Consider the following 23447-nt stretch of genomic DNA (forward strand, 5'->3'; position numbering starts at 1 on the left):
TGTTTTTGAGGAATCTCCCATTTCCTTCTCTCACAAAGTTAGTTTTCTGTCTTGGGTGGGGCTCCCTAATTCTTAGGGACCTCTGGTACAGCCCAGTAGCAGTTCTCAGCCTGTGGGTCCTAGCCCATAGGTAGACAGATGCTGTGGGGCAGGGCCAGCCCTTTTGTGGAGTAAAAAGCCCTTTTGCAGGTGGTTCTGATGGCCACACCCCTCCAGCCCGCCTGGAAGCCGCCATAGAGATAGCTTTCACATACTGGTGATACGTGGCAGGTCCTAGAAGGTATGGGTGAAGGTGGTGTGTACCAGGGGTTGGCAGGGGAAGGAGGAAGAGAGGAGTCGTAGGGCTGGAAAAGGAGAAAAAAGTTGATCTTCACCTAAAACAGTGTGTTTGTCAGTTGAGAAAACTGGTTTTACTCTTAGAAGTTAAAGGTGGAGTATATCGAGGTAAATGGGTGCTGACCTCTCTGGTATACAACAGATTTAATTTTTCTTTCTTTTTTTTTTTTTTTGAGATGGAGTTTTGCTCTTGTTGCCCAGGCTGGAGTGCAGTGGTGCGATCTCGGCTCACCGTAACCTCTGTCTCCTGGTTTCAAGTGATTCTCCTGCCTCAGCCTCCCAAGTGGCTGGGATTATAGGTGCCTGCCACATGCCCGGCTGACTTTTTGTATTTTTAGTAGAGACGGGGTTTTCACCATGTTGGCCAGGCTGGTCTCGAGCTCCTGATCGCAGGTGATCCGCCAGTCTCGGCCTCCCAAAGTGCTGGGATTACAGGCATGAGCCACCAGGCCTGGCCAGATTTAGTTAATTTGGAAAACCCCATTAAATAGACAGCTCAGATCAGATTGCTTACTTGATTGAAAAAAAAGGCAAAGGTAATATTTTCTGTCATGAAGAAGGTTTGTGGATATTACTAATTACTTATTTGAAAGAAATAATAAAATGAAATTCAGTAAAATCAAATAACTTGGCAGTTATTTGAAGGAAGTGGCTCTTTTCTGCTGGGCTGCGACTTTGAGGAGCAGTTGCGTCATTTCCGGGTGAAGCCAAGAGCCCTTGCCATCACCTGGCTCCACCAGGGTTCTCTGTGTGTTTTCCTTTTGGGTTGAAATTTTCCCTTTTAGCTGCATGAGATGTTTATTATTGCTACTCAGAAGTGCCTGGAATCTATATTGCTTTAAGGTGTGGGATGAAGTTTCCTTTCATGATGGTTTAATTTTTATTGCGTTCGCATAGAGCGTTGCCGCCATTCACAGGATGCCCATGATAGTCCCACCCCTCGAGACGACATGCAGGATTGCACCTTCCACGCCCAGCACACACCAGGCCCTGCACACGGTTCCTGTGTGCATTAGTGTGGTTGGGCTCCTTCTCTGTGTGCGTGCCTGGCACATTCGGATTTCCTTGTGTCCTTGTGCGATTTCTATAGAAAAAGGTGTGTTTTATCAAGTGGAAAATAGCTTACAGTAATGGTAGTTAATTATTTTGGAGTTCCAAGTTGTTTAGAATTGATCGAATTCCTAAATCTTGAGTTAAAATTCTACTCTAGGATTGACTAAGAAAGACATGCTGTGTTTACGTGTATTTTCCAGTTTAACCAGAGGTGACTTTAGACAAGTAATTCTGTTCTGCCAATTTATTTCTCTAAGTATTGTCAATTTAGCTTTTTCATGGGATTCTGGGATACAGAGTTGCTTGGTCCATTGAAATCTATATATGTAATTTTGTTTTTAATCAAATCTAACTTCTGGGTTTTAGAAAGCATCTCCTGTCCACAGCTTTTGAGAAAGGTCCCATAAATTGGATGACACCAAATGGCTCCAGCACCAGAATGAAAAGGAAGAGCAGCAGAGGCTTGGGGCACCCACCTGGGGGCTGTTTCCTAGTGCTGGGCAGAATCCTGGGGTCAGGGTTGGAGGGCCTTAAGGCCAGATTGGAGGTGGGAGCATGGCAAGGTTGCCGTGCCAGGATGCACAGTGTCCAGCTGGGGTCCTGGAGCAGCCTGGGTTCTTCCCGCAGGGTGCTGTCCTCTGCCTGACAAGTCCTGTTCCCTGTCTCCTTGGACGCCAGTACCAGGACGCCAGGAGTTGCCAGGTGGGGGCATCTAAGGAAAGGAAATGTTCATGGGATGCGCCACAGAGATGATCCCTTGGAGAATATTTTCCGGTCTTTCATAGAGGCTAAAATATAACATAGTTGTTAGAAATATGTGGTTTTGTAGGAAGTCACATACCTTGGGGAAAACGCTGGAATTGACACGTGAGAATGGGTGAAATGTTGGAAGATGTTGAACAGGTGAGAGGACTGAATCGCTGCAGAGCCACACCTGGTGGTGGGAGCACGTTGAGGGCCTGCGGGTGCCCCTGAGGAAGGGTTTTGGTGGATGACAAATGTGATAGGAACCACGTGTCTTGGGGAAAACACTGGAATTGATGAGTGAGAATGGATACATTATTGGCTCTATTGGAAATTATGGCTGACAGATCTGAAGCTCTGTCATGCATCGGGGGCTTGCTGGTTATTTCAGTTAGTTTAGTAATTTCATTGATCTGTAACAGATATGTGTCAAAGAATTTTAGGAAGTTGATAGAAGTGTACATATTGATGAAAATAAAAATTCATAAGAAATAGATGATGGGTTCAGGTACAGAATAAGGGCAGGAAAATAAATGAAACCAGTATACCAGATGCAGGCATGTGCTTCCCATGATGGGAACCCCAGATACCAGACGCAGCCAGATGCAGCCATGTGCTTCCTGTGATGGGAACCCCATATACCAGACACAGGCACATTCTTCCTGTGATGGGAACCTGGTATACCAGATGCAGCCACGTGCTTTCCGTGATGAGAACCCTGTATACCGTCCGCAGGCAGACACAGACATGTGCTTCCTGTAATGGGAACCCGTATACCAGATGCAGCCTGGTGCTTCCCATGATGGGAACCCCATATACCAGACTCAGCCACATGCTTCATGTGATGGGAACCCGGTATACTAGATGCAGGCACGTGCTTCATGCAGTAGGAACCCCGTATATCAGATGCAGCCACGTGCTTCCTGTGATGGGAACCCCGTATACTAGATGCAGGCACGTGCTTCATGCAGTAGGAACCCCGTATATCAGATGCAGCCACGTGCTTCCTGTGATGGGAACCCCGTATACCAGACGCAGCCACATGCTTCTTGTAATGGGAAACATCTTGGAATATGCCAGGAATTAAGCAGTGAGCTTCTTGATGGTCAGAACACTGATGGCACCCAAAGTAGTTGCGTTAAGCCAGCACCAAGGTTCTGGGTTGTGTGTTTTGTTTAACACAGCCATATTCACCTGGCCATCAGTTTTTTAGAGTGAGGAGACCTTCCCAGGGCTATTGGGGATCAGATGAGGGGCCTAGCATATACTAAGGGCAGAGCTCTGAATAGGTTAACAAGAGCCCTAGATCCCATTAGAGCTGGGACTAGTTTTATCTGTGCAGGCCTAGAGCCCCCCTATGCAAAGTGGCGTCTGGGCTGGCAGCATCACCTGGGCCTACCCACTCCTGCTGTATCGGAATCTGCATTGCACAAGCTCCCAGCACTGGCCGCTGTGGAGGGAATGGCGCTGTCTCGTGGTACCTTCTCCCCAAGGCTGGCTGCTGCTCTTCCTTGGGTCTGAGTCTGGCTGTCCTCTTTCCAGGTCGAGGATTTAAAGCCGCCTAGCTCAGGGCTCAGTCCTGGGTGTGTGGCTGGCCAAGAAAGGGCAGTGAATTCAATTTACTAAGTGTCTGCTCTGCAGATGCAGGATGCTGGAGATGGGGGGCGCAGAAAGAAACAGGCCCTGATTCTGCCCTCGCACGTGGTGGGGTAGAGGCGGCCAGGTGTTGGCAGCCACCCTGCTTTAATTGACCTGAGTTGTCATTCCCTCAGCGATCAGTTTCACCTGTTTGCGGACTGCCTGTAGTACTGCTTGCTTCTTGTTTTCTTTATATCAACTTATTTTTAAACACCCGCTTTAACTTCTTCCTAAGGAATTGCAGTGAGAACAAGTGTTTGCTATGCTCATTTTGTTTATTCTGTTACACGTTAATTTAAGTCTATAGTTAATAAACTAGTGTCTCAACTAATCTCACCACCTGAGGCGTGTTCAACACCCTAGAGTCAGACCACAGCCTCCCTGTGACTTCCCCACACCAGGGCTCTGGAAGGGTCGTTCTCATGCCTTTGAGCTTCTGGTCTTTCATCATCAGAGAAATGGACCGTGTCTCATTTGCAGGGCTCTTGTAAGGATTAGAGAAGAGGAAAGTGAGTGCCTGGCATGAAGGAAGTACCATCAATGTCACTAAACAACTCTTACTATTAAGTGTTTCTGAGTTGAGTTGTGGCTTAGCGATGCGTGAAGCAGTTGTTGAATTCTAGTCTGTGCCGTTCAGTGCCTTGAATATAAGTATATTTGATAACGTTTATGATAAGCGTTGGTGAGGATGTGGAGAAATTGGAACCCTGTGTGTTGCTGGTGGGAATGTGAAATGGAGCAGCTGCTGTGGGACACTTCTGGAGGTTCCTGAAAACATGAAGCATAGAATTCCCATGTGGCCCAGCAATTCTACCCCTAAGGACATACCCCCCAAAATTGAAAGCAGGGTCTTGAATAGATATTTGTACACCGGTGTTCATAGCAGCATCATTCACAGTGGCCAAAAGGAGAACACATGCAAACGTCTATCTGTGAGTGAACAGATACATTAAATGTGGCCTATCCATGCAATGGAACATTATTCACCCTTAGAAAGGGTGGGAATTCTGGCACATGCTGCAACATGGACAAACTTTAAAGACATTACGCTGAGTGATATAAGCCAGTCACAAAAGGACAAGTACTGTATGGGTCCACAGACATGAGGCACCCAGAACAGGCAGATTCAGAGACCAAGTAGAATAGTGGGTGCTGGGGGGTGGGGAGAGCTATTGTTAAATGGGGACAGAGCTTTTGCTGAGGTTAATGAGAAAATTTTGGCTATAGATAGAGGTGATGGATACACAACTTTGTGAATGTATTTAATGCCACTGAATTACACACTTACAAAATAGTTAACATAAATATTGCATTTTGCCACAATAAAAATATATTTCCTAACATTTAAACAAAAGGAGTGTCTGGGACGTTACCTCCGACACACCTGGTTATTTGGCACCACCGGCGACCCCTGGCTGCTGGCAGGTGTCTGGAGCAGCAGCTCAGAGCAGGAGGCCCAGAATCCACAGTGCCAGGTCTAGGAGTCCAGGGGTGTGGCAGGAAACATGACCCGGGAGCTCCTCTTCAGAGCCTCGGGGACCACCAAGGCAGTTCTTGACACTTTATCCTGGCCTTGGTGTTCAGCATCAGAAAACAAGGAGAACTAGAATGTCTTGACTTTCTAAAGGTTGTTGTAAAACAAGGGAAGGCCATGATGCAGTGAGTTTTATCACACTCTTGCTGTGACCTTCATGAGGATGTTGGAGCGTCTTTTCTTCATCGCGGACAGAGGCTTCCAAACTCCACGGCTGAGCCCCAGTTACAGTCAGTGTGCAGTAAGTCCTGTGGGTAGTCGTAGAAGTGGAGAAAATGGCAGTATCTTTTCTCTAAAAAAATGTTTACAAACAGATACTTAATGTGAGTTTGCTTGCTAATAGGTTAGGTTCTTAGAGTTTAAAGAAGTAGTTAATTATCAAAGCTTTTTCATTCTTGACAACCAGCATTTTTCCTCTAATTCAGGCTACCTTTGAAATGAACACTGCAGATCTCTGAGATTTTCATCTGTGAATGTTGTTTGAAGAATTCATTCTGCTGCAATTTAGATAAAATGTACCTGCTGAATTTTGTAATAACATTCACAAAGTTTTATATTTTTGTTCGTGTTTGAAATATACAATAGAGGTTTTCCTCATGGTAGTGAGAATATATCAATATGAGAGAGATACAATTATATCAATCAATTATTTGAACAAAGATTGGGTATTGTTTACATATAATTTTGTAATAATTCCTATTTCCAGGGAAGAACAATGCACAATACTTTGTCATTGTGTCATTTATTTTTATTGTAGTCTTTTGTTTTTATTGAAACATAGATTCCATGTATAAATGTGGATTTTATGTATATCTTTCCCCATGTATATTAGAAGTATTTCAAATCAAATAATTTGGCCAAAATGATTTTTCTATATTAAACATTATATTTTCATTTAAACCACTATAATTTCTCCTAGTTCAGTCTGATTCCTTCTTGCTTTTTTGCATACAGTGAGTGCTATGGTCCAAATGTTTGTTCTCCCACAAAATTCATGTCGAAACCTCGCCCGTAAGTTGTTGGTATTAAGAGTTGGGGCCTTTGGGGGGAGATTAGGTTAGTGCCCTTATGAAAGAGACTCCAAAGAGGTAGAGCCCTCCACGATTGAGGATGCAGCAGGAAGGCGCCATCTGCGAGGAAGTGGGGCCTCACCAGGCACTGAATCTGCCGGCGCCTTGGTCTTAGACTTCCTGGCCTCCACAACTGTGAGAAAGAAATGTCTGTTGTTTATGAGCCACGCAGTCTATAGGATTTTGTTATGGCAGCTCAGATGGCCTAACACAGTGAGCATGCCCCACCCAGAGATGGCCTTGTCCCTCTTGCTGTCAGCATCAGGACTGACAGAAGCTGGGCCCATGCAGATTTTCCGGAAGATGTGTCAGGTATTGGGGGTCATCGGACTCTAACCAGTACCCAGCAGACAGATGGGACCTGAGAGAAAGGGTTGGGGTCTGCCCCTTCTCCGCTCCTCAGCTTCCTGCAGTGGCTGGAGGCAGGAAGGAGGGCACAGTTGAGGGGATTGAGAGACGTGTGCTGACTGTCCAGCAGCAGATCCACCTGCAGGCACAGTGCAGCCTGGTGTCTCGTCTGAGAGGACACGTGTGCAGGATAAGCGGGACCCACGGCTGCTGCTTCCCCACTCGCCAAGGCCCCGTCAGGAGCAGCAGCTGCGGCCCTGGGAGCCCACAGTCCAGCCAGGAGGTGGTGAGCACAGGGCGGAGTGTGGGGTTGGGGACTCCACTTGTGGTGTTCCCAGATTTGGGGGATTTCCGCAAGGCCCCGTTGAAGGGCAGTGCTCCTTAGATACAGTGCAGAGTCCTTGGGGTGAGGGTCCTGTCTCATTACTTGATAGCACGTGTCCTGTCTCATTACTTGATAGCACATGTTTCAGCTGGCTCTTTAATGGGAAAGTTGGTGCTTTAGTGAAAGCTCCAGTCCCCTAGATACAGAGTGTATTGCGGATATTTATCCCTTCCTGGCTGAGCGCGGGGCAGTTTCTGCCTGCAGATTCGGGCTCTGGCTCTGGGTTATGGACCTTTGAATGTGGCCATGCCAGAGTTTGTGACCTTGACGTCTTGAGGCATCCTGTAAGTGGTATGACCTCAAGGGAAGAAAGCTAGCGTGGCCTGCATACGGGTGGGCCTGTGGACTGTAAAAGCAGGTGTACTTAGCGGGAGTAGTTACCCATGTTGATGACAGCCTCTAACAGTTAAGAGTTGCAGTCTTCAAATTCACATTTAAATGTCTCTGCCTGCTACTGAGAAGTCCACAGCAAGGGAAAAGAGCAAAACAGTCTTTCTGTGAAGGGTCTGTTTTATTTTTTATTTTATTTTATTTTAATTAATTAATGAGACGGTGATCATCCAGGGAACAGGATCTAAACGCAGTCTTTGAACTTGAACTCTGTATGTGGTGTCTACGGGTTTGGGTGTGAGCAGCCTCACTCCATGCTGGTTCCCAGCTTAAACGTCCAAGGAAGAGCTCATGACAGTTTTTATATTAGTTCTTTAAATATTTTATTGTAAGTTCGTCTCTTCCCAGCCCCTCTTGCTATTTTTATTGCTCCATCTGAAGTTCCAGCCAATAGCCCAGGCCCTTTCTGTCTTTGATGTCTGTATGGTGGGCAAGATCTCATCACGACCCACATCAGCTTTGCCGTTAGAAATGTGTTGCCATAGAGGAGCACATTCATAATTGAAATCACCAAATAGGGAATTCTTTCTAGAGGCTGTGGCTGCCTCAGTGAAACGTGCATGGCTGAGCAGAGCAAGGAAGAGTTAGTGGGGCCGGGGGCGTGCTGATATCACAGTGGCATGGGGTCGGGTGAAGGGATACAGGTGTGTCCCTCTTCTTACCCGGCATGGTGTTTCCAGAAAGCAGATGGGAGAGCTGTGTGATGAACAGGTGAGACACTGGCTGGACCCAGGTGAGCTGCTATAGAAGCAGAATCAAAACCGTGTAGCACGTTGCCTTCCCTTTCCCAATACTGTAAAGAATTCCTCTTCAATGGAAATCTACTTCAAACTTTTATCAGATTAATTTTAATAAAAAGCTGAATCAATACGAAGCAGCTTGGGAAAACAGCTTTCCCCCACCCCAGCCCCCACCACCAATAACATTTTACAGATTCAAGCCCAGTATTTCTTGTTTCTAATGAGATGGAAGGAGCGGTATTCTTGGCACCTGCTCATCTCCTTCCCTTTGGAAACTCAGCCAGGTTTTTGTCGTTAGCTTATGGGTCGCTAATGTTATGTGCACTCATAGCAGAAATGGAAATCCGCCATCGGTGAAAGTGGAGACCCTTGAGAATGTATGCAGCATCAAAATGTAAATACCACCTCTTATAGAATATTGGGGTTAGCAATGTCGACAGTTCTACCCTGAGTGCGGTTGGTGGTGGGGCTCCAGTGGAAACAAACTGGTGTCCAGCAGTCAGGTGTCTGCGCATCCGTCCCTCCCACTCCAGCTTCTCCAGGTAAGACTGGCCATGTGAGCACAGAGGGTAGAAGGCCTTAGGGACACCTTAGGATGGGAGGCGAGCTCATAGCTGGAGCTCCGCTTGGGGGTTTCTGGTGCTCCGCCCATGGCTCCTGGACAGCGAGGGGCAGTCTTCTGAATGGACCTCAGAGGTCCTCTGGTCCTCTTTGGCCAGAGGGCACAGGCCCCCTTAGCTCATTTCTAGTAATGGGATGGGTGGGTGTTAGGAGGAAACACGCAGCCCAGCACAGGCTCCCCAGAGCACGTCGTGAATCTTTCTGTCCCCTCCCTGCCCCGCCTCACCTCTGTTCTGTGGCCTCCCTGCACTGTGCCCCTCCTGTGTCCTCAGTTGCCACATGACTGACACGTGCTTGGGGCTCATTTGATGGCTCTGGCAACTTTCTCTACCTTGGTTTACCTTTTGGCTGCCCAGTGCTGGATCGCCAGTCTGCTTTACTGTTCACGGGAGGAAGGGTGTCACGACCTCACACATGGGCATGGCACCTGCGCTGGGGCTCACCCGTCTCATGAGGCCGTGTGTCGTACAAGGCTTCCTGAGGGTGGGGTGGCCATGAGTGAGAGCACTCGCCTCCGTCCTGTTCCTGTTGCAGAGGAGGAAAAAGTCTGGGGCCCTGTTTGCTCAGGGTGGGCTGAGGCCCAGACCAGCTTCCTGTCTCCACACCCTGACTCCAAACCCTCACTGTGACCCCACAGGAAAGCATATTCCCAAATGTAACTGCGACGTCGCAGCCCGGGACTGCTGATTGAATGAATGAGTATTCTCCTTTGGGTTTCCCACAGAAGTTTTCCCCCAGTTCCCTACCATGATGGGTTGTGGCTTTGTCACCCGCAGTGAGAACATGCGAATGCTTTAGCAGATGTTGTGTGGTTCGGGCCTGCCTGCCTTATTTGGAGATATTTCGCACCTCTGTGGGCTCCCAGTGGCAGGCATCTCTGGGGAGGGAGTGCTGTCTCCATCGTCCTTTGGGAGGGTGTGGGATGGCTGCACCAGGCACCACTCTCACGTGGTCTCCACATCAGGAAGCGTATCTCACTGTGTCCAGCATTGGTGTCCTGGCCAGATGCTCTGTTTATAATGATAGAAAACAAAATTTTCATCTCTGAAATTTGCCACCTTCTTTCAGCAGCATTTCACTTGGTTTACTTCCTTAATTCACAAAATATGTGAAAAAACGTTATAAATCTTAAAGATGAGAAAATTCTAAATGATGCGTGTACAGACACACACACACACACACATATACACACACATACACACACATACACAGTTGGCCTTTGGACAAGACAGGTCTGAAGTGTGGATCCACTTACACTTAGATGTTCTTCTACCTCAGCCACAGCAGAGACAGCAAGACCACCCCTGCCCCTCCTCCTCTCCCTTCCCCCTCCCCCTCCCCTCCTCTGCCTCACTTCCCCCTCCCCCCTCCTCCCCTCCTCCCCTCCCCCAGCTACCCCTCCCCTTCTTCCTCCTCCCCCTTCCCCTCCTCCTCCTCCCCCTCCTCTTCCCCCTCCTTCTCTCCCTCCTCTTCCCCCTCCTCCTTCCCCTCCTCCTCCTCCTCCCCCTGCTCCTCCTCCCCCTCCTCTTCCTCCCCCTCCTCTTCCTTCCCCTCCCTCTCCTCTTCCCCCTTCCTCTTCCCTCTCCTCCTCCCCCTTCCTCTTCCCCCTCCTCCTCCCCCCTCCTCCCCCTGCTCCTCCTTCCCCTCCTCTTCCTCCCCCTCCTCTTCCTTCCCCTCCCCCTCCTCTTCCCCCTTCCTCTTCCCCCTCCTCCTCCCCCTGCTCCTCCTCCCCCTCCTCTTCCTTCCCCTCCCCCTCCCTTCCCCCTCCACCTCCTCTTCCTTCCCCTCCCTTCCCCCTCCCCCTCCCCCTTCACCTCCCCCTCCTCTTCCTTCCCCTCCCCCTCCCCGTCCCCCTCCTCTTCCTTCCCCTCCCCATCCCCCTCCTCTTCCTCCTCCTCCCCATGTCCCTCCTCTTCCTTCCCCTCCCCCACTTTTCCTTCACCTCCCCCTCCCCTCCCCCCTCCTCCCCCTCCCTTCCCCCTCTTCCTTCCCCTCCCTTCCCCCTCTTCCTTCCCCTCCCTTCCCCCTACTCCTCCTCTTCCTTCCCCTCCCCCTCCTCTTTCCTGTCTACCTCCTCTTCCCCCTCCCCCTCCTCTTCCCCCTCCCCCTCCTCTTCCCCCTTCCCCTCTTCCCCCTCCCCCTCCTCCTCCTTCCCCTCCCCCCTCCTCCTTCCCCTCCCCCTCCTCCTTCCCCTCCCCCTCCTCCTTCCCCTCCCCCTCCTCCTTCCCCTCCCCCCTCCTCCTTCCCCTCCCCCCTCCTCCTTCCCCTCCCCCCTCTTCCTCCCCCTCCTCTTCCTCCCCCTCCCTTCCCCCTCCCCCTTCTCTTCTTTCACCTCCCCTCCTCTTCCTTCACCTCCTCCTCCCCCCACTCACCTCCCCCTCCCCCCACTCACCTCCCCCTCCCCCCACTCACCTCCCCCTCCCCCACTCCTCCCCCTCTCACTCCTCCCCCTCCCTCCTCCCCCTGCCCTCCCCCTCCCTCCTCCCCCCTCCTCCCCCCTCCCTCTCTCTGTCTTCCCCCCTCCCCCTCCCTTTTCCCCCTCCTCCTCCCCCTCCCTGTTCCCCCTCCCCCTTCCCCTCCCCCTTACTCTCCCCTTCCCCTCCCCCTTACTCTCGCCTTCCCCTCCCCTCCCCCTTCTCCTCCCCTCCTCCTCCTTCCCATCTCCCCATCTCCCTCCCCCTCCCTTCTCCTCCCCCTCCCCCTTCTCCTCCCCCTCCCCCTTCTCCTCCCCCTCCCCCTTCTCCTCCCCTCCCCCTTCTCCTCCCCCTCCCCCTTCTCCTCCCCCTCCCCCTTCTCCTCCCCCTCCCCCTTCTCCTCCCCCTCCCCCTTCTCCTCCCCCTCCCCCTTCTCCTCCCCCTCCTCCTCCCCCTCCCCCTTCTCCTCCCCCTCCCCCTTCCCTCCCCCCTTCTCCTCCCCCTCCCCTTCTCCTCCCCCTCCCCCTTCTCCTCCCCCTCCCCAGCCTACTCACTGTGGAGATGATGAAGACCTTCATGATGATCCACTTCCACTTAATGAATAAATAGATTTTCACTTCCTTAGGATTGTCTTAATAACTTTTTCTAGTTTATTTTACTGTAAGAATACAGTGTATAATATGCGTAACATACACAATATGTGTTAGTTGAATGTTTATGTTATCATTAAGACTTCCATTCAACAGTAGGCTATTAGCAGTTAAGTTTTGGGGGAGTCAAAAGGTTATGTGGATTTTTGACTGTGCGGGGCTTCGATAGCCCAACCCCTGCACTGTCCGAGCATCAGCTGTATACATACATATCTTGCCGTTTGTATTATAGTAGCTCTGTGCATGGGGCATGTCTCCGCAGGAAGAGGGACTGTCCTGACTCTTTTGGGCCTGGTGGTGATTGTCTGGGGCACTCCTCCCAGAGCCCTGACTACTGACAGGTCACTTCAAGAATCAAAGAACCTCGACTATGATGTCATTTTTCTGTAAGCCCTGGACTACTATAAATTATGTTTTATCTGTCATAATTAAGACTTGGAGACTACTAAGCTGTCTTCGAGGGGAAAGGCCTGTTCCTTTCTCCAGAGAAATAATTAATTGTTAGAGTATATGGTTTTTGAAGAATTTACTGTAAGATAAAAGATTGGTATTTTATTCTTGCATTTATTAGTATTTAATCAAATGGAAAGTGCACTTTCAGCCTGGAAGTCTTGGCTTCAGCTGCAGAATTAGACTGAATTATTGTTTAAAGAGTAAAAGGTATAGAATTATATGTTCAAGTTATCAAGCCACTGATAGGTTTTGGGTATAATGTAACTAATTTAGAACATAAAATGTCCTGCCTTGTGGACTAGAGCATCGGGTTAATCGTTTGGAAGCGGGGCGCACTTCCTCTGCTGCGTGGCCTCGCGGTGAGATGGAGCCTGTCGCTCCAGGAGCACGAGACCTTTACGGAGTCCGGTGCTGTCAAGGCCCATTTGTCCACAGCCACCGGAGCATGTCGGGAACACCAGGAGCCGCTGGAACGTGTCTGGAACACCAGGCTCTTCCGTTCAGGACACTGAGTCATAAATCATCCCACGTGTCTCATGCAAGAATTCTTCCCTGCAGAAATTTCGTGAAACTTAGTCTTTGCTAAGGGTAAAGAGGACTTAATTCTCTTTGTTCTCAGTGGTGTGCAGGCTTAATGCTCATGGATGTTGACTGGTGGCCGGCACATCAGTGGCTCGTGGGTGTTGACTCGTGGCTTGTGGCATTGCTTTGCATTAGAGGATAGCCGGCCTCTCTACACCATGACTTAGAAAATTCCAGCCAGGCACAGTGGCTCACACCTGTAATCTCAGTGCCATGGGAGGATTGTGTGAGGCCAGAAGTTTGAGTTCAGCCTGGGCAACATAGCAAGACCCTATCTCTACCAAAAAAGAAAAAGAATAAAGAAAATTCCAGAAAACGTTTGTGACAGCATCACTGTTGAGGTTGTAGTGCCACAGGCAGTGCAGCAAGCATCTGGTTTATCTGCGTGAGCTCATGACGTGTTCATCAGTGGGCAGAAAAAGATGGGATCAGATAAAACAGATGCTCTCAGGATCCTTCAGATCAGGATGGCAAATGTTTCCTGAAATGGGCCAGGCTAGAAATATTTCTGGCTCTGTGATGTACAGCCGCTGGCACAACTACCTGACCCTGCTGTTAGAGCTGCTGCAGACAAGACCCAGAGGAGGAGTGGGGCTGCTACCCATGATACTAGACCGAGGTTGCCGAAATTGGAGTGTCCCATTGTATGCACGTGTCCTAAAGCATCTCCTTCCATCTCCTTGTGTACTCCTACCGTGCGCATACAGAGCCCCTATGGTGCGAGTACAGAGCCCCTGTGGTGCATGTACAAAGCCCCTACGGTGCAGGTGCAGAGCCTCTACGGTGCGGGTGCAGGGCCCCTATGGTATGCTTTCAGACCCCCTAAGGTGCACCTACAGAACCCCTAAAGTGCAGGTGCAGAATCCCTACAGTGTATGTGCAGAGCCCCTACGGTGCTAGTACAGAGCCCCTATGGTGTGGGTGCAGAGCCCCTACGGTGCATGTACAGAGCCCCTACGGTGCGGGTGCAGAGCCCCTACGGTGCACCTACAGAACCCCTACGGTGAGGGTACAGAGCCCCTACGGTGCAGGTGCAGAACCCCTACGGTGTGCCTACAGAGCCCCTACGGTGCGGGTGCAGAGCCCCCATGGTGAGGTGCAGAGCCCCAAAGGTGCGCCTACAGAACCCCTAAGGTGTGCCTACAGAGCCCCTACGGTGAGAGTGCAGAGCCTCTATGGTGCGGCTGCAGAGCCCCTACGATGCGGGTACAGAACCCCTATGGTGTGCCTACAGAACCCCTACGGTGCGGGTGCAGAGCCCCTGCGGTGCGGGTACAGAACCCCTACGGTGCGGGTGCAGAGCCCCTATGGTGTGCCTACAGAACCCCTACGGTGAGGGTGCAGAGCCCCTATGGTGTGCCTGCAGAGCCCCTATGGTGCATGTACAGACCCCATACGATGCGGGTACAGAACCTCTATGGTGCGCCTACAGAAGCCCTACGGTGTGGGTGCAGAGCCCCTACGGTGCGGGTGCAGAACCCCTACGGTGCGCCTACAGAACCCCTACGGTGAGAGTGCAGAGCCCCCACGGTGAGCGTGCAGAGCCTCTATGGTGTGTGTACAGAACCCCTACGGTGCGGGTACAGAACCCGTATGGTGCATGTACAGACCCCCTTCGGTGCGGGTACAGAACCCCTAGGGTGAGGGTGCAGAGCCCCTACGGTGCGGGTGCAGAGCCCCTAAGGTGTGCCTGCAGAGCCCCTACGGTGCGCGTACGGAGCCCCTATGGCGCTCAGGCTTGCCCCGCCACCTGCTGTCCCTGGATTCCTGTCAGATGTCCGGGTGCCCAGCCTGACTGGGCATCTCCCTCCTGGAAGCAGTTTCAGGGCCAGTTCTGATCTCGGGTGGGGATGGAGAGCTGGTGTCTGGGCCGCTCAGAGCTCAGGCCCCGCACATCGTCAGAGTGACCTCACCAGCTTCAAGTGCCCCTTTTCCCTCAGTTTCGTTATCTGGGAAGTGAGGAGGTCACACCAGGCTGGACACGGGATTTCAGTCCGTGTGTCCCCCTGTTGCCCGGGGTGGCTGCATGCAGGGTGAGTTCAGGGAAGCTCTGGATGCAGTGAGCGAGGCCCCACCCAGCCTCTTGGTGGGAGTCACTGGCCTCACAGCTCACTGTAATTCAGAGACCTGCAGTGTGAAGATTCTTCCAGATTACTGGATGGAAGGGACTTCAGTGACCTCATGTAAGAAAGGAAGTCACCCACTGGTAGCCTCAGAGAGGGAGCCTCTGGCAGTCTGGCTCACAGCCGGGGCCAGATTCAAACTGTATCCAAGAGCAGCTGCTGAGAGACCCACCTCAGTCCTGCAGGAGTCCAGGCTCTCCCCCAGGCCCCCAGGGAGGGTGTTACCACCTGGTACCTTGGGGAGATGTGGCCAGAGCTGCTGGAAGGAGCATCTACCTGCTGGGGTCAGGGGGTCTCCATCCTCCCACAGTGTCGGCTCAACAAGTGTGTGCTGTCCACCCCAGGCCCAGGGCAGGTCCCACGAGGCCGAGGCTGCACCTTGCTGTCCAGGGGGCGGCAGCTGAGGCCTGTGCAGCCTCCCCAGTGCTAGTGCCAGCATGGTGCAGGAGTCGCAGCTCCAGGAGGACATGCAGGCTGCCTGCCATGAGGACATCCCTCTGCCGTTTGCAGACCGAGGCCCATGGGTGCAGAGGGAAGCGTGCCGGTGCAGGGCACGCAGGGCCGATGGGAGATGGACTGACCAGTGGTCTGGACCGAGCAGGCAGCAAAGGGCCCTGTGTGCTGAACTGAGCTGCTGGGACTTAATGCACACAGAACCACAGGACGTAATGGAGAAGAATTCCTTGCTCTGGGAAGCCTGGGTAAGGGTGAGTGGGAGATAAAGAAGCCATCAGAATGCTGCTGAGTCTGGTGGGGGTTGGAGGTCACCGGAAATAGCTCCTCCCAAGTTTTACTCAGATCTTCTTGGCAGGGTGCATCTTAGCATTTGTAGAATGCACCAAGGAATGCCTGGGAAGGGCATGGGGGCCCTGCAGGGGTCACAGGCTGGGAGAGGAGGGGCTTACTGCCTTGGGCCCCTGGACACAGGTAATGCCTTTGCCTCAGGTGGCGAGAAGTGCCTGTAGGCTTTGCAGAAAGCTACTGTTCCTTTCCTGTGTGGGTGTGTGACTCCTGGACGGTTGCCGGAGATTGCCCTGAGGCTGGGGTGGGTGCCCGTCCTGGAGCCCCCATCCCACAGTGCTCTTTGTCCGTAGGATCTGCGCACACAAGGGTTTGGTTGTTGAACCTGGAGACACACATTATGGTGAATCCCAGTGTTGACTGATTATATCATTAAGTGGGTCACATGACACAAAAACCACACGTTCTGAATGTACAAATTCCATCCCAGTGCAGGTGGAAATTTGTATTAACCATGGCTTTCTTCACATGGCTTCTTTGCAAACAAACACTTGGTACTTTGCTAGTACAAGGTCCTTCCTTGGTGGGGAGGGGTGTAATCCCATGTCGATGTCTGGACGAGGAGAAAGAGGAACTTCCCCTCAGCCAGTGGACGAGACCGTCCAGGCTGCTCCACAGTGGCCACAGAGAGCCCCCGGCACCTGCTCGGGGTAGGAATTGGTGGCTTTGGCCACCTTGCTTAATTGAGAAAGTTGATGTTTCCGTCAGATCTTCTTGTGTTCGCACATGTTACTTATTCTCTAAGAAGTCAGTGAAACTTCACCCAACTTTAGAGGCTATAAGGAATGAGGTTATTTTCTGCCATGACATATTTAAGCTGAAGCTTCCCAAGCCATAACAGTTTTAAGAAGTGACATTTCATTTTGAACACCAGCCTGCCACCTCTTTACTCCTCATGACAGACTGTCACTGTGCAGCACAGCAGTTAGTTGGTTCCTGAAGTGCCAGAAAATTCCCAGGTTGTGAGGAGTGTGCTGCTGGTGGGGTGAGATGTGCGACCCGGCGGGGGCCTCGGCGGGCACAGGCGGGAGACCCGGGCCAGAGCCCTGTGGGGTGAGCGCCATCCTGGCCAGGCCACACGGCTGGGGCAGCTTCTTTCCCTTCTGCAAGGCAGTTGGCATTATCACGGATGTTAGCGTAGGAAGTTCTAGCAGGACTAGTTAAAAATGAGGGAAAACATGGTGTTTTCTCATTGTCTTTTTCATAGTAAACTAAAGGAATCATGCTTGATGAAGGCTCAAGTGTAGTATGATTCAATCGGGCATGAGACTGTGCTGAGGTCTCGGATGTCTCGGGCCTGGGGTCAGCTTGAAGAGATTCATAGGCGGGTCTCGAAGCCCATGCTGCCGGGAGGGCCGGGCTGCCGACGTGGCCGGGTACAGCTCCCTGGTTCACACAAGACTTGGGGTTCCCTCCACCGTGGAATCCGTCTTGCTTTCACGGGATTTGGGGACTATGAAAGCTCTTTCTTCTAATGCATTCCCGTTGTCTAGAGGCAGGGGAGCACCATTTGATTTTAAAGGAACAGCCACAGTCCTGCCAGCTCCATAGAGCAGAGGTGGCCTCATGTTCTGAGCAGAGGGTGCCATGGTATTTCTGACCAGGCGGGACCCTGGCTGGACTCATGAGATTGTGTGAGTCCACAATGTGCTTGTCAGAAGCCAGGCGTCCTGGAGTTAGGGTCAGGTTCCCATGGTGGGTTTCATTACCCTCCTAGAGACTGGCAGGGTCCCAGCCTCTTGGAAGTGTCCGCTCAGACACTGCCAGGTGCCTTGGAGGTAGCAGAAGCATCTCTTGATGGCAAGTATCCATTGTGACCTGTGTTGAAGACAAGGTCTGTGTGAGAAGATGCACTGGTACCTACTGTGTCCTGATGACCTGGGAGTGTCGTGAAGGCAGAGCAGCCAGTGACCCTCTGAAACCAAAAGAGCAGCTGCCCACTCCGCCTCCTGGCTCCGGCACGGGGATGCTCCAGGGTTCTAAGGCCTAAGCTGGCTGCACTACCTCCCGCCCTCAAGGACGATTGGCATCTCTGGCGTGCTCAGGCCCCTGCAGCCTTGCCAAACAAACAAAAACAACTTGTAATTTTTCATTTTATCTGTATTTTACCATTAAAATGTTTTCCTCTACACAATTAGCTACAGGACGCACAGTGTTTAGCCTGTGGCCGTGTCTCCCAGCTCTGCCGTGCACCGTGCATGTACACCTGAGTGTACTCAGGTTTGCACACCCCCTGACACTGGGACATTGATGTCATAGAATCTCTTCATATAGATTTTTCTTTGGTCTGCAGTGACATGGCAAGTAGGAAAGCCTTTTATGAAACCTCTTAAAGAAACAGATGATAGTTACTAAGAAGCTTCCAAAAAGACTTTTTTTTTTTTTGAGACGGAGTCTCGCTCTGTCGCCCAGGCTGGAGCACAGTGGCGTGATCTTGGCTCACTGCAACCTCCGCCTCCCGGGTTCACGCCATTCTCCTGCCTCAGCCTCCCGAGTAGCTGGAACTACAGACGCCTGCCACCATGACTGGCTAGTTTTTTTATTTTTAGTAGAGACGGGGTTTCACCATGTTAGCCAGGATGGTCTGGATCTCCTGACCTCGTGATCCACACACCTCGGCCTCCCAAAGTGCTGGGATTACAGTTGTGAGCCACCGCGCCTGGCCCCAGAAAGACGTTTATAGGCTCATCTTGACAGTGTTCTGGTATCACAAACCAATTGTCAGTTAGAGCTAGAGTTGGTTTAGCTAAGCTGTCGGAATGGATATGGGAGTGGCAGTTATAATCTGGAAACATTGTTCCAAAGTGCTTTAAGTTCCAGGGAATTTTTGGAGCAATTTGTTAAAACTTTACACATTTACGTTTTCTGCCCTTTTCTCTAGGTGTGATCTATTTCTTTCACACACACACAGCAGTTTGTATGTTAACTGCTTGCTGACTGATTTCCTGCTTGATTGCACAGATTCAAAGCAGTGCATGAGCTTCAGAACAGTGTTTATCTTCCTGCATTACTCATATTTAGTTCCATATATGTACCAAAGAGAGGAGTTCAGAAAAGAAAACCAGATTTTATGTTAAGTATGATTTTTAAATGTAGACAGGTGCCAGTTTATATCTCAAAATGGGTGATTTAAAGACCGGTGAACAGATTTCCTTAGATGTCCGTCTGCTTCTGGGATCTGATGTGTAGGCATCTTCACGTTGGTCTTATAATGTGCCATGCGTCAGGTGTTATTTCGATGGCTATGCTGAGCCCTTTAATAAGACGCACGTGCCTGGGGTGCTTCTGGAACCTTGCCGCCAGGGCTCATTCTTCGACCATCCCTAATTCCCCAGGGCTCTTGTTGTTAGAGTATTCTTTACAACCAAAGCATCATTAATCAGAAAGGTGCTCTGCGGTGCGGGGCCGGCTCCGATGACAGTAATAAAAACCGGCACACCTCCTGTTCCAGGACCCAGACCCTGGAAGTCTGTGCCTAAGCCAAGACATGAGCAGCGTTTGTGGAATGGCGGCTTCAGATAGAAAACTTCTTTCAATTTGCAGGCCTGGTTATGTAATTCTAATGCAGAATCTCCCCCTCGGTGTTTGCATGCGTGTAGCCGGGTTCACAGAACTTTAGCCACAAACAGGAGTGTTTCCCTTTTTCCAGGGCTCCCGTGTTAGGCCCCCACCAGGAGGCTTTGGGGTGGCATTTGGGAACGCCGTTTGGATCCCTTCTCAGTTTGACATCCTAGGTGGCAGCTCCAGTTTTGTTTGGTGAAACGATTTCAATGTAACAGAACCCCTTTCAGTTGTGAGAGCAGAATGAACTGAGCCGCACTTGACTGTCTTGTGCTGGATGTGACCCAGCCGAATCCACGGGGAGACCCCTGGTTACAGCGGGGACCACGGGTGGGGTCTCTTAGCCGTGGCCCTTTATACTTGGTGAGCATCAGCCACACCACGTGGCCAGGTTTATGATCAGGTGATAGGGATGAAGTGTTTTTGACACATGCTTTTCTTTTTTTAAATTAAAATACTATCTCATGCCTGATTTTGAGGTGGGCTGAGCATGAGTCCTGAGGATGAGAGGGGCTTCCCCAATGCCCCTTATTCCCTGTTCAGAAGGGAGATTGCAAAGCTAGTTTTCATCTTGTGGTGTCTTTGTGGGAGGTTGTGAGGCAGTCAGACACGGTCCTCTTCCTCCCCCAGGTGAGCCGATCTCCCCCTTCACACAGACCCGAAGCCCAGGCCACAAGGGACCTGGGCTACCTTGTTTGTGAACAGCTTACAAGGAGGCAGGTAATTTCTCCCTTTTAGCCTGTTCGTTTTTATGTTTTTGAGGTGTGGTCTCACTGTGCTGCCCAGGCTGGTCTGCAACTCCAGGACTCAGGCGATTCTCCCGCCTCCGCCTCTGGATAGGTCGGACCGCAGGTGCACGTCACCACACCCGGCTAGTCTGTTTCTGTGTGTTTTCATTGCACAGGATACCGGCAGTGGAAATGGTTAAGAGGGAAAGACACAGAGCTGCAAAGATGGTCCTGGAAGGACGGTTTTTAGACCTGACAGTTTTTAGTGCAGCAGGCCTGGAAAACGACTACCAGTAGGGGAAAAAGAAGACAGTTCCTGTTTCTGGGTCTCTTCCTTTTAATATGGCAGGAACTGGCCTCTGGAGCCAACTGCTTAATTCAGAACATTGTTATTTAAATGCCATTCATGTTAAAAGGGAGATGAAACGAAATTCATTTTTCCAGAGGTCTCCAAATAGCCATGAAAAATCAGTTTTTTTCTGCCACCAAGTACCATCAGCCACTCATGTGGTTTAGGTGGATGCCGTGGTGGTGCCGGGAGCACTACCAGCCTGTGGGGCCGTGGGCTTGTGCTTCGCCGGAGTGGGAAGTGGGGACATTAGGAAGCCTGACTGTTGAATCGCTTGGGCGTCCTAAATGTGGGCTGTGTTGTCATCCCAAATGTGGGCTGTGTTGTCGTCCCTGTGCAAGCCCGAGAGGCAGACAGCACTGAGTCCACTGGATGCCTACTTGTCTGGTTGCCCCTTAGACTATGGTACTCTCAGCGACACGGCTGTCCCATTATGTGCACATGCCCTGTTACAGCTTTTGGAGCCCCCCTTAGGACCGACGGTTCGAATTCTGGAAGTCCTAAACGTTTGGGTCTTCCACGTCGTTTATTCTGCAGATTCGAAGCTGGCGTGTTTGAGTTAGACGGGACACTGGGGCTGCCCGCTTTCCTTTGATGGTACGCCGAGGGCCTCTCTGCCCTGTGTGTTCCCTGAGGTTCCAGTGGGCTGCTTCAGGGAAGGAGGGCCGGGAATTCCTCTCCGTAAGACAGGCCCCGTTTTATGCAGCTGTGAACCTTGTGCTTGGGTGTAGTAGGTGGTCGGCTCTTTTCTTTTCTCCTGTTCACAGCACGCTTATAGCCAGAGCAGACTCTATGATTTGCCTGGAGAGAGCTTGCACACACATCGTCACACTGTCTCTGGTGGTTGTGGCTGCAGCCTCCCAGACACCTCTCCCTGTCCCCACCCTTGACACGCCTGGAATCCGTGTTCTCCCTCGTTTCTCCGACTTGCATCCCAGGACTTGGCCCTCACGGCTCCAGGAGCTGCTGAGGCAGCTTCATCTCAAAGCCAGGTCCTCTCCCTCCTGGTGACCTGGCCACCACCTTCTACTCCTTGACGCTCTGTGCTGCTTCCAGCGCCAGTGCCTTTGCCTATGCGCACCTGCCTGCCTCAGTCTCTCCTCTCCTCCTCCTCTCCACCCAGGAAACTACAACACTATCCCTTCTCTCTCAGCACCTCCTCCAGGAAGCCTTCCTGGACTCCCCAGGACATCCAACCCCTTGATACAGGCTCTCATTAATCCTGGCGTTCTCCTTCTGAATTCCTATCTCAGTTATCATTGCATGATTCATATAATTAGATATTTTGTTCAACATATATTTGCTGAGAAATCGTGGGTGCCAGGCACTGTTATTCTAAATGCTGGGGATACAGCAGTAGATCAGCTAAGACTGCTCTGGTTTGAAGAAAAACAGGAATTCCTCAGAACACAGACTTGAAACCAGCCCAACTTTCCTGTTCTCACACAAGGAGAAGCCTAGCCAGCCATGGAGAGCTGCAGTGGTATAGTGGCCGTGGAGAGCTGCAGTGTGTAGTGGCTGTGGAGAGCTGCGGTGGTGCAGTGGTGCTTCTCTGAGAAAGTGATGTCTGAGCATGGTTGTGAGTGGGATGACAGTGGCCACTGTGCAGGCTGGGAAGGAGACAGCGGTAGCACGGAGGCTGTGAAGCGAGAGCGAGGCTGGAGTGTGAGGGGCAGTGGCAGGGGGAGCAGGGGCGTGGGTGCGATGGGGTCATGGGGGACTGAGGCCAGAGAAGGAAGTGTGGCCCTGCTGAATTTGGGACCCTTTGGGCTAGGGGGCCCCCAAAGAGACCTGCCGTGTGGAGACCAGCCATGGAGAACCGTGGTGGTGGAGTGGCCGTGGAGAGCTGCGATGGAGTGGCCGTGGAGAGCTGCGGTGGTGTGGCCGTGGAGAGCTGCGGTGGTGTGGCCGTGGAGAGCTGCGGTGGTGTGGCCGTGGAGAGCTGCGGTGGTGTGGCCGTGGAGAGCTGCGGTGGTGTGGCCGTGGAGAGCTGCGGTGGTGGAGTAGCTCACAGTGTTGGGCCCTGATCTGTCAAGGCTTTTGGCCTTTTCCTCATGATCACTAGGTGGTGGCCACAGCTCCAGCCATCACATCTGCCATGTCAAGGAAGGAAGGGTAGGGGATGGTGCCATCTGACTTTAGAAAAAGTATATGAAAACAAGAAATCTCTGCAGGCTTCTCCTCACTCTGGCTACAGTTGTGACACATTTGCTGCCTGTATTGGAGCTTACATTCTAGTGAAGGTGACACAACAAGTAAGCAAATCACATCACTGTGATTCCAGGTCATGTAAGGAAAATAAGGCAGAGAAAGGGGTGGAGGTGGTGACTGTTTTTGGTGGCTTCTCTGAGAAAGTGACGTCTGAGCATGGTTGTGAGTGAGATGACAGTGGCCACTGTGCAGGCTGGGAAGGAGACAGAGCGGTAGCGCGGAGGCTGTGAAGCGAGAGTGAGGCCGGAGTGTGAGGGGCAGTGGCAGGGGGAGCGGGGGCGTGGGTGCGATGGGGTCATGGGGGACTGAGGCCAGAGAAGGAAGTGTGGCCCTGCCGAATTTGGGACCATTTGGGCTAGGGGGTCCCCAATTTTTTTGGCACCAGGGACCAGTTTTGTGGAAGACTAATTTTTCCACAGATGGGAGTGGGGGGATGGTTTGGGGATGAAACTGTTGCACCTCAGATCACCAGGCACTAGATTCTCATAAGAAGCGTCCAGCCTAGATCCCTCCCATGCACAGTTCACAATAGGCTTCACACTCCTATGAGAATTTAATGCTGCCGCTGACCTGACAGTAACGCTGGCTCCCCCGCTGCTTACCTCCTGCTGTGTGGCCCGTTTCCTAACAGGCCACGGACTGGACCCCTGGTTTAAGCCATATCCACAGGAAGTGTTTTCTCATCGTGATGGAAATGAAGGGAAGATGTGATCTGA

General features: G+C 51.6%; 2 protein-coding genes and 1 pseudogene across 6 annotated transcripts in view; 2 read left to right on the forward strand and 1 right to left on the reverse strand.

Moving 5' to 3' along the window:
- MGMT (O-6-methylguanine-DNA methyltransferase) overlaps positions 1-23447 on the forward strand; it is a 303731-nt gene that overhangs the window by 41074 nt on the left and 239210 nt on the right. The gene's annotated exons all lie outside the window — the stretch shown is intronic.
- LOC134807153 (uncharacterized) lies at positions 1021-5491 on the reverse strand. Its single transcript, XM_063781570.1, has 3 exons — positions 5447-5491; positions 5156-5248; positions 1021-3247 (listed from the first exon to the last, which is right to left on the reverse strand). The coding sequence occupies exons 1-3, from the start codon at positions 5489-5491 to the stop codon at positions 2573-2575; spliced, it is 813 nt and encodes a 270-aa protein (XP_063637640.1). The 3' UTR covers positions 1021-2572.
- LOC134807155 (basic proline-rich protein-like) lies at positions 10227-11878 on the forward strand (annotated as a pseudogene).

Source organism: Pan troglodytes, chromosome 8, assembly GCF_028858775.2.
Source record: "Pan troglodytes isolate AG18354 chromosome 8, NHGRI_mPanTro3-v2.0_pri, whole genome shotgun sequence".
NCBI classification, from domain to species: Eukaryota; Metazoa; Chordata; class Mammalia; order Primates; family Hominidae; genus Pan; species Pan troglodytes.